The sequence below is a fragment of the Magnolia sinica genome, unplaced genomic scaffold (assembly GCF_029962835.1).
Source record: "Magnolia sinica isolate HGM2019 unplaced genomic scaffold, MsV1 ctg403, whole genome shotgun sequence".
NCBI classification, from domain to species: Eukaryota; Viridiplantae; Streptophyta; class Magnoliopsida; order Magnoliales; family Magnoliaceae; genus Magnolia; species Magnolia sinica.
Window position 1 is genome coordinate 223,554 of NW_026682843.1, and position 10,932 is coordinate 234,485.

Genomic DNA, 10,932 nt, shown 5'->3' on the forward strand with positions numbered 1-10,932 from the left:
AATTTTCAAGTGGCGACCAAACATGGTCTTAGTGTTTTGATCTTTAGCCTATTTTCTGCTGAGCTTTTCTAGTAGACACCTAAAAATGAGTTTATCTCATTTAGCTATTTGTAATGATATATTATAGATAATCTTTCTTTATGGCAAGGATTAAAATAATCTTGAAAACCAACAATCATGATATCTAGTGCATAATTATGATTAACTGAAATGAGATGGATTCATTTTTAGGCATCTCCCAAACAGGTCCTTGCGGTTTTAACCATGGTTATGAAACTTGCTAGCGAGCTCAACTCGGGATGACTTGTTGAGTCAGTATCGAGTACTTGGTCTACTTGACATGACTCGAACTGGGTCACTTACCGAGTTGATTTGATTTCAAACTTTTTTTAAAAAAAGTTCAACGAATTTGTACTATTCAAACTCATGATCTCAATCAGTCAAGACAACAGTGTTTTAAGTACATACTTTCCTGAACGGTTTCTAAAAAGCCCACTCGCCAAAAACCAATTGGATTACTTAGCAAAAGAAAATGTATTATCTTTCAGCAGATGAAATTTCTTTTCTTTTTTAAAGCTAAACGTCCCTTTCACGGGCTACTGTTCCAAGTCGCCATGTTTTATGTGTCCCATCAGATTGACTGAACTGATCATGATGCAGGAATGCTGCATCTACGGTCAAGATGTTACCATGTGCACTTCTTCATGGAAAAAGGAACTTGTTACCATGTGCACTTCTTCATGGAAAAAGGAACTTGTACAACACGTATGTTTTTCCACTAAGTGTGCACATAAAAGATAAAACTGGCCGGCTCTGTGCTACTGGACAATCCTTTACATTTGATTCTACTTTCTCAAGCATACGGTCTGTTGGCCGTATCTTACAAGGTTTGCTCATTCCACACGCGCGTGAGAAACCCATACATGCACACGTGAGACATGTATCATAATCTGATGCATGTGAGATCTGAGCTTTCCATCAGGTAAGCAATACTACTTAAATCTTATATTTTATGTTTGCTCGTGTCCGATGTGTATGTGTATTATCCTTTCATAGACTGGCAACCAGATGGTTACTACTCGCACAGGCTGACAATGAGGGTGTGTCGATTTGTTGGGTGCTGTGGGGCCCAACGTGATGTATGTGTTTTATTTAGGGCATGGACTCAAAAATAAAGCAGATCCGAAAATCAAGTGGACCACACCACAGGAAACAGTGGTGATTGAACGCTCACCGCTAAAAGCTTCTTGTGGGCCACAAGTTTTGAATCAGCCTGATATTTGTGTTTTCCCTTCATCCAGGTCCGAGTGACATCATCAAGAGGTTGGATGACAAATAAACATTACAGTGGGCCTAGGAAGTTTTTAAAATTTGAGCATTCAATCACCACTGTTTCCTGTGGTGTGGTCCACTTGAGCTTAGGATCTGCTTCGTTTTTTGATTCGTGCCCTAAAATGAGCTGGAAAAACAGACGAACAGATCTGATGTACATACATCACGTTAGGACCCACAGCACCCAACACATCAACACTGACGATGGGAGATTTTTCACAACATCCATCCCATCCAGTGGGGCGCACCTGAGAAATGGTTTAGAGTGCTAGACAAGACCTAAGCTGGATAACCTTCACTGAGTTTCTATTAATCTTCTATAAATCATGGTAGATGTTGGACAGCACGTGTGCGGACCGGTCATGTCTATGAGGAGGACGCCGCATCGGACAATCCTAACCATCCAATTGGACAGCTTTTGCATTTGGATGTGCTCTTCCTTCCAAAAAAAAAAACCATTACGTAGAGGATACTGTTCTTATGAGCAGGATCATCCAAACAGCACCAAATTTCTGGGCCCATCTTTGCAGTGGGCCCCATTAGATGAACACCTGGAAACCGAACACATTGTTTAAACCCATAAATACTAACCAAACCCCATAATGCATGGGACCCACCATCTGTGATGGCAGCTGTTCATTTTGTGAACCCCACCATAGAAGACCCATGGTCCAAAATTCAATTGAATAACCGATGCAGCTCCCGCTGGCCTATTAATCAGATAGTTAAAACTGAAAGGCCCATGATCTACGTTCCTCAATTCAAAGCAACAGCAATCCCACATGGAGGCTGACAGACGAACAGTTCCAATCACAGCAAAAAACCAGTCTTATAATTCAACAAAGTTCCCTTCTAATCAAAAGAGCAAGCTAGACAAGTATCACATAATTGCAAATATAGCCAATCTCTTTATATATATATAAAAGATGGTAGAAGGCCATCTAAATTCAAGTCAAGAGCAGAGAAGCACTCAACACATTTCTCTAATCATTATTTTCAGAAACCAAAAAATGCAACAACACACGCTTCCAACCCAAGATCATTAGTCCAGAGCGCTCACATTTGTCTTTCTTTTCCTTTTTTCTTTCTTTTCTTTTGGGTCTGCTTTTCACTCTCCTCCAAAGATGGAGAACAAAAAAAGGTCACAATTGGTATTCAAAGAAAGCTCCAAGAAGGTTCAAAATGCCGCCCATCCTGATGCAGTACTCTTTGTTGATGCTGAGCCAGTCGTTGAAGGAAGGCTTCTCTGCAAAAATTTAAAATAAAATAAAATAATGATAATGATAACAAATCAGATTTTACAGAAGGCAAGGTTCAAAATGGGTGTTGTAATGTATCATCATTCTCCACGACACCATTATGTATTGCCCTGTAGCAGGCCGATATGCACATATTGTTTATGGGCAATACACACTGCTTTTGGATGATACTTAAAATCTCAGTCGAGTCTGCATAAAATTCTGGATAGAGAGAATCCAAAACTGGGAGTTGGGGGTTGCAGGTCCCAGGACTCTCCAACTACTATCCAGGAAGCCACCTCTTCCACCAAAAAACCTGACATTCTGTGATGGCGGCTGAGAAACAGGTCCATCATCAGAACAACCTAAAAACCGAAATAGAAGAGAAGGCACCTGCTTTAAACAACACAACCTTATAAGCAAGGATTGTGAAATGAGCTATTTTAAAAAAATAAAATCTGAAGCATATAGGAATCATAACATTCATAATGCCCCAAGTCTGTTATGAGACAGAAGGGATTTCCTATGGCAGGATGTGGAGGAGAGGCATATGTTCCACTTGATGTGATGGGAAGATGTGTGCAAACCTTTTTTGGAAGGGAGAGCGAGCATAAAAAAATGTCTACCATGAATGAAGCGCTAATTGGGAAATGGTTATAGAGGTTCTGGAATGAGAAGGATAGTCTATGGAGGGAGGTCATAGTTAACAAATATGGTCTGGGTGAGAGGGGTTGGTGGACAAAGGAATCGTCCTTATACAAAGCAACAAGGTTATAGGACATAGTGAGTATGGGAGGGCAGTTTGAGGAAGCCATTGGTTTTGCTCTTGGGGATGGTAGAAGGAGATGTCACGTTGAACCGTTGGTCGTCGCCTTTGGGGGTCAATGGGGTGTTGACTACACTGTGTAGAAGGGATTCACAACGAGGAACTATCCTTGCTAAAGTGACTTTCGGAGATAAGCCCATCTTTGCCAGCTAAGGATTCCATCATCTGGCTCATTGGAAAAAAAGATCTTTCTGGGTGCAATCTTTTTACATCCTGTTGGAAGGATCATCTTTAAATCCCACTCGTATGCATACTTATTTTTGTTAGCATTGTGGAGCTCCTCCGTGTCATTTTTGCGTGCTTGGTTGGGTGGAAGAAGGTGTTCACTATTTGACAATTTGTGAAAAACAGGCATGACTCTAGTCAATATGCGTTCCTTGTGCCTGTGCAACAAGGAGATGCTTGACCAGCTTTTTATTCATTTTTCTTTCGCTATGGAGTGGGATAGCTTCCTTGATAGTTTGGGGTGAAATGGGTGAATCCCAGATCTGTGCAAGGCTTCATGTGCAAATGGATTGAAGGAAGCGTCGACAAAAATGGGCAAGGTCATTGGCGAATGGCCCTTCTGGTGGGTCTCCGGGAGTTGTGGGTTGAATGAAACAATTGCAATTTTTTGGAACATATCTATGGAAACTTAAAAGGCCATCTTGAAAGCGATAAGGGATGTAAGGGATTGGAGGTCTACTTCCGTTGTTGATGTGGACCCAAACTTAATGTCTTGTTAGGTCGTGACAGTGTTGCGAGATTGGCGATGTTATCAAAATATTGGTGACATTATTAGTATCGATAACACTGGGGCAATACAAATAACACCGGTAGCATCAGAAATTCCAGGTATCGACTATATATCACTAAGTATTGCCAATGTTTTCAACTACGTAAATTCTAGGTGTCGCTTGTATTGCTAATGTATCGACGTCGCCAAAAATCTGTTGATTAAAAAAAATAAATCATTTCAATTTTTTTTTATGGGTGCATGGTTGAATGATGAAATGCATGTTTGCATGTGTGCATATGTATGCATGCATGGATGGATAGATCGTGTATGTATGTATGTGCCATTGTATGTATGTATGCATGCATGGATGGATGGATCGTGTACGTATGTATGTGCCATTGTATGTATGCATGCATGCATGTAGGATGGTTGGTTGGATGGATGGATCATGCATGTTTGCTTGTATGCATGTATGTGCATGCATGGATGGATGATTGGAAATGTATGGATGGATGGATCCATCATTTTCCCCATGTTTCCTTGAGTCAACGATACATGCTTTTAGGCCCCAAATAAAGGGAAACTTATTATTTGATTCCTAAATATGCAAATATGCATCTTTATATATATATATATATATATATATATATATTATTACTATTATTTTATTCTTAAATGTGAAAATGTGTATTTTAGCATCTCCTTAAGTATCATTGAAAAATTCTACTATTTTCCTCACATTTCCCTAAGTCGGCATTAAAGGGAAACTTACTATGTATGCATTTCTTTCCAATTATTTGATTCCAAAATATGCAAATGTGTGTATGTTAGCATGTCCTGAAGTTTCATTGACAAATTCCACCATTTCCCCATGCTTCCCTCAGTCAATGAGACATTTCCGGGTGTCAATGATAATATCAATACCTGTTTTCGTATCCCAGCCAGCAATACATGTAACGATATTGATACTACGAACATTGGGTCATGGTTTGGTTTGTATTTGTATCTTCTGGCTTTTTTCCTCTTGCAATAAAATGTGGTTGTTAAGGCTAAAAAAAATAGAGTTCTACGCCCGCCATGTGCACGAGCACGACCAAGAATCAAAGAAACACCCAAAAATAAAAGGCATAGCTTGGCAAGAGTGTGGGGTGGAAGCCAAGTAGTCTTCCTTTCTATTGGGGCCTTCCCTCATGCATTTGTAAGCCAGCAAAGCAACTTTGGGATAAGGTGGTCCAAAGGATGAAAAGGAAACTTTCAGGATGGAAGAACAGATATCTGTTGGTTGGAGCAAGATCCCCTGATGAAGGCGGCCATGTCCAATATGTCTCTTTCCTATGTCTTCATTCTAGTGCCCAGCCACTATCCTTTCCAGATTGTAAAAGATTCAGATTTCCTTTGGAATGATAAAGAGATTCACATAAATACCCAGCCACTATCCTTTCCAGATTTGAAAAGATACAAAGAGAAATCATTTGGAAAGGTTCCGGAGATTCACATAAATTCCATTTTGGAAAGGGGCGAAGTGTACAAGCTAGTTAGCAAAGGTGGTGCGATATTAAAGATTTGAAGTGTATGAATCTTGTGTTACTTGGTAAATGGTTGTGGAGATTTGGGGTGGAGCAAAGCTTTTGGTAGAGGGCATGGGGTGACAGTGGGAGGGCGGTGCACCAATTCCTTGTCTAAGCTATAGAACGCCATGCGTCCAGAAGGTTATTTCCAGCTCCCTGGGTGTCAAGAGGGAGATTGTGTTCAAAGTGGGAAACGGTTCCTGCATTCATTTTTGGGAGGATGTCTGGTGTGATGATCAGCCTCTTGGGTGGCTTCGTGGCATAGCTACCAATAGAGGGATTGTAATTTTTATTTTTTTTTACTTTTGCATCTCAAGGGGGGATGGTCATTTGGGTATCCCCTTGTTGAAGGACCTTGTCCTACGAGGAGTTGGATGAGTTGGTGGATTTCCTCAGCCTTTTCCATAGCAAGAGACCCATGCCATCCTATGAGGATGCTTGGTCTGGAGGCTGAATAGATTTTATTGTTTCTCTGTAAAATCTTTCTATAAGGCTCTTCAAATTCCTAATCCTAGGGAATCATGTGATCCAAAATTTATTTGATCATATAAAACTCCACCTAGGGTCATTGCTTTTGGTTGGTGGGTGGGAAAGAATGAGTGCTTACAGTGGACTATCTTCGGAAAAGACATGAACATCACGAATGTGTGCCTCCCATGTCGGGATGTAGAATTGGTGGACCACCTATTTATGCATTGCATCTTTGTCAGGGCAGTTGGGAGAATATTCTCAATCCCTTTCAAACGTGTTGGTTGATGCCTTCATCAATCACTACATTGTTCTTGGCTTAGCAGGAGGGGAGGTTTGGGCAAATAGGGAGATTTCTATGGTGGTTGTTCCTTCTTGCAGGTTTTCGGTCGATCTGGAAGAAGCAAAATATTAGGTGGTTTCAAAATCATATTCGTGAGCCCAGATGAAGTGTTTAGGAAGGCAAGTTGAATGTGGTTGCTTGGGCCTTAGTGCTTTAGCCTTTTGTTGGTTGCTCATCAGAGTTTTTCGATTATTATTGGTGTTTGTAAAGTATTGAGGTGTTGCTTTAACCGAGTTTGCCGTTGTTTAATAAAGTGAAGCTGCTTTTTTTTTTTTTGGAAAGGCAAGTTAAGCTACATTTCAGATTTTATTTTATCTTTTTAAAACAGCTATGAAGGAACTTTGAATGGCTGCCCGCCGTTTTCCACTCAGGTTATACCCCAGTAACTGCACAAAGGTGCAGTTTGATTGATAAAATTTTCAAATTCTGCTCCTATGATATCCAGCAATGGCAGTCACATGCGGCTCAGCCTCTCTTTTTTTTTTTCCCTGGAAAATATGGAAGAGTAGAACATTATGTTGAATATTTTCATGCACAAACAAGTTATGGTGTTTTGGACATCTACAGGTCAAGGCAGTGAAGCTTGGCAATTGTGTTAGTCATTTGTAATTTGTAACTAATAAGTGGTGCGGGTATATGCATTGACAATTCAGGCATCAATCTTGAAATTATGAATGCAAAACTTCATCGAAGAAAAACCGTGCTGTTTTTATGCATCAAGCCATGATTGCAGGGCATGAATATGGGAACCGAACACGGAGGTACTTTCCTAAAAGATTGAGATCCAGGACATACACTGCTGAGGATATGCCCTGGAGAGTTAATTATATGAGCTTGGGATGAGGATATGCTTAGGATCTTCAGGTCCTCACAAAACACAAGTGGTTCCTATAGTTCCATGATTCAATACATACGAACTGTGGAGGAGATGGGCCCATGGCGGATGAACCGTGCCCAAAAAATCTCCCAGATGGGAACCTTTCCATCCACGGCCTGTGAATAAAGTGCTAAAGGAACACAAAAACAGTTCACATTCAACAAAAAAGACCCAAAGATTGTATAGCTAGGATCTCCAAATGTGAGATATTTTTGTGGTATGATCTTTTCAGGGGCTGATTAGATCAACAGTGGATCACACCATGGGTCCTTGTAAAAATTTAAGACAAATATCCTTGGGTCAAGGATCATATAATTCCTCTCTTCTGCAAGGGGTAGTATGCATTTACACATGCTTCTCAATCACGCATGCATGTGCATGCGCGTGAGTGCACACGCGTGTGTGCACACACACACACACACAAAATGGAGATAGGATGGGGTATACCTCGATCTTTGAAAGATCTGAAAAAGGATCCATGGTGCGCCTTGAATTTTCCTTGGGACCCTTAAGTCCCACACCAGGACTTGAAGTCATCCGAGCAGCAGCAGGGTCGTTTGGCGGGGGTGGAAGGACAGTCTTGATTTTCCCTACTCCAGGAGGCGGCGGTGCAAGCGCACTGGGTTTTCCAGTGCTGGAAACACCCCCAGTCAACCCAGCAGCTGAAAGCATGCCAGTTCCGCTAGATGATTTGTTCTTCACATTTATCCGGATGGTCTCACCTTCCTAAGATCCAAATCCTCAAAAGAACCAAGTCAACCTAGAGAATGGATACATATTGCAATTTGTCTATAAAACTAACCAATATGGATATTGTATAAGACATTTTATGCCACACCAATACAACAATATGAAAATATATGTGATGTTCGAATGGTAAAGAGAATAACTGTAGTCACAGCAATTATTCAAGGACCTAGTTATATTATTAATTAATGCATGACAAAGTTTATTTACGGCAAGCAAAACAAAAGAGTATGTTCCTATGTAACAACGGCACCTCAATCTTTAAAGCGATCATGTTGGACACAAATCAACTGACTTGGGACACACCTCGGCTTGTCCGTTTTCCTTCTTTTATGGTGTGACTTATGTAGTAGTACTCTGTTTATAGATAAGTTTGTCGTGCTAATCATCATATCATCATCACTGTATTCCAGCTACAAATCCTGTACAAAAAAAATCTTTGAAACTGGATCAACCTCGTGGTAGCTTGGCAAAATTTTGATGGCTGGCCATCCACCTGACATCAACCCTCCTTTGTTTACCTCAGCCCACAAGTAGCAGGAGCAATTGCCACAATGCTGAATTCCTTTATTATGTTGTACCAACAAGTAAAATTAGCAAGAAGGTCATATTTAATTTTAAATTATTAATAAATAAATAAATAAATAGGGCTCCTCAGATTTGCTAGGGCCCACATTTCGGATGCGTTGCTTTCTATCTCTAAGGAGGTATTTTCACATGAGAAAAGATGTTTTGAGCTGGTAAGACTCAAATTTTGGTAGTAGAACTGTGTGCCACAATGCTAAGTGAGCAATTTGGAACCAAACCTCTCCTTGAAGAAAGTGTGGGTAAAACAACACCAATTTCCAAAGGAGAATATTAACATTTAGATATCAGAAAGATGAGATATTCATCAGTCCTTTATCCAGGCGGAGAAACGGCTCTACCAAATACGATGATTCACATGATAGCAATATAAAGCATGCTCCACCTTCTAAAAGTTGCAGTTTCAGGCAAAGATATCACAAACCCATTGATAAAACCATCAGGACAAAGCCTTAATGGGGTTATAAAGCATGCTCCATCTTTTCTTTTGTGTTATGGTATTAGCTATACCCAACATATTTAAGGGGTATAATGTATTTCAATATATAGAAGAATATATTTCTATATCATCAGCGTCGATATAGAATGGAGAAGGCACTGAGGATGATGATAGAGGAATGTCTGCAGGCATCACAATGGCCACTCCCTACGAAAGAATGAATAGCTGATGATCTGATTCACTACAAGTGTGGCCCACCTAATGAGTAGCCCAGATCAGCTTGATTTCTGGGCCAGGTGATCTTCATGGTGGGACCCATGTTTGCAATGGCTTGCATCTTGTAACTCCCATGGAACATTGACACGTGCAAGCTGGACAGTGACCTACCACCCATTGAGGTGACGTGAACACTAATATCCAACACATTATTGGAAGTTTTTGAGGAATTTCATTAGTAAAAGGGTTCAAGAAATTGGATAGGAACGATCTACCCACACTACTGGATCACCAATGTCTTTTCCAACATCATTATCATCATAACCATAATCATATATAGGGCTGCCAATGGACCAGGCCTAGGGTTGTCTTAGGCCTGGATTTTGAACTGTTAGGGCCAATACTAATCAAAATTGCTTTTGCTAGGCCCAGTCCCCACCCATTGACAGCCCTAATAATCATCTAAGCCTTATTCCAACTAATTGGGATCAGCTACACGAATCCTTTTCCACCATTCCACTCTATCAAGGACCATATCCAATTGCCTCTCCAACTTAACTCCAAAATACCTTATGAAGCCCTGCATGACTTCCACAGCAGACATGGAGAACTGGTCTATCCTCCAAACGTGTAAAAGTAGTAACTGAGAAGAGCTTGAAGTAGTGAAGAAAAGAAACCCGTCTTTTCTTTTCTTTTTTTTGAAGTAGTAACCGCCGCCTTCAAAGGAGCACCGTAGTGCCATAGCCAAACTGTTGGAGCCATCCCATCAAAACCATCTCTTTCACATAGAGACCAACAAAGAGATCTCATTGAGAACGATCCTGACTTTTCTTTTAACCATTTTATGGAATCTGGATTTGATAGCCTTGGAGAAACCTTCTCTAGCATTTGAAGAAGCTGCAAAAATTCTTCAAACTCTTCATCAGCCAGATTTCTTCTACAACATGGAGTCCAAGTGACTACTTCATCCCTCACCGAAAAACTACTACTACCATCCCCCAAGCTAAAACCCATACCTTCCCACACTCTTATCTTTTATTGACACCACCAATTTCCATAGAAATGAAGATCGATACAACGAGGATGCTTTAATCCACCGCCCCCCTTCCTCCACCCATATTTTCTTGTTAAGACCTCTCTCCATTTGGTGTCCCTTCCTCTACCCCATATCCCTCACCGGTTTCTTTAACTTTCTTCTTCTTCTTTCTCATACATTAAGGAAAAGGATCACATATTTGTCAACTCTTGTTCCTATACATCTGACGACAAGCAGAAAACAAGTTAATGGCCAATATTGCACAGACAACAATCTGTAATACATCAATTCAGCCAACAAATTCAACTCGGGGCCTAACAAGTAGATTCCAGCCTTTTAATCATGACCTGCATTGTTTGCATGCTGACTACGACCATTGGTTCACAGCTCGTAAATAGCAACTGTTGAGACAAAACTGATACATTGGGTAGGCCGGTAGGCTTAGTTCAATTTAATCATTTGGTTCAGCAATCCAGCTCACTCCAGTTTGCTAAAATGAAACAGTTTGATTCACTAACCAGGTTCCCATTGTATTAAAT

The 10,932-nt window shown here is 40.5% G+C and overlaps 1 protein-coding gene across 1 annotated transcript; it reads right to left on the reverse strand.

The window, feature by feature from the left end:
- Positions 1 to 2,147: 2,147 nt before the first annotated feature.
- On the reverse strand, positions 2,148 to 8,406 carry LOC131236351 (uncharacterized protein At1g03900-like). The gene is made up of 3 exons (XM_058233476.1): positions 8,371 to 8,406; positions 7,818 to 8,096; positions 2,148 to 2,578 (listed from the first exon to the last, which is right to left on the reverse strand). Exons 1-3 carry the CDS (start codon positions 8,389 to 8,391, stop codon positions 2,510 to 2,512), a joined length of 369 nt encoding a protein of 122 aa, XP_058089459.1. The 5' UTR covers positions 8,392 to 8,406; the 3' UTR covers positions 2,148 to 2,509.
- Between the last annotated feature and the right edge of the window lie 2,526 nt (positions 8,407 to 10,932).

Bases quoted from the DNA above. Each gene is read 5' to 3' on its own strand.
- LOC131236351 (XM_058233476.1), bottom strand. From the start codon at position 8,391: ATGATCGCTTTAAAGATTGAG. The intron at 8,097-8,370 runs GTGCCGTTGTTA...TTTGGATCTTAG, and splicing joins TGATCGCTTTAAAGATTGAG to GAAGGTGAGACCATCCGGAT. The intron at 2,579-7,817 runs GTATACCCCATC...AAATTTTTGCAG, and splicing joins CAGATCTTTCAAAGATCGAG to AGAAGCCTTCCTTCAACGAC.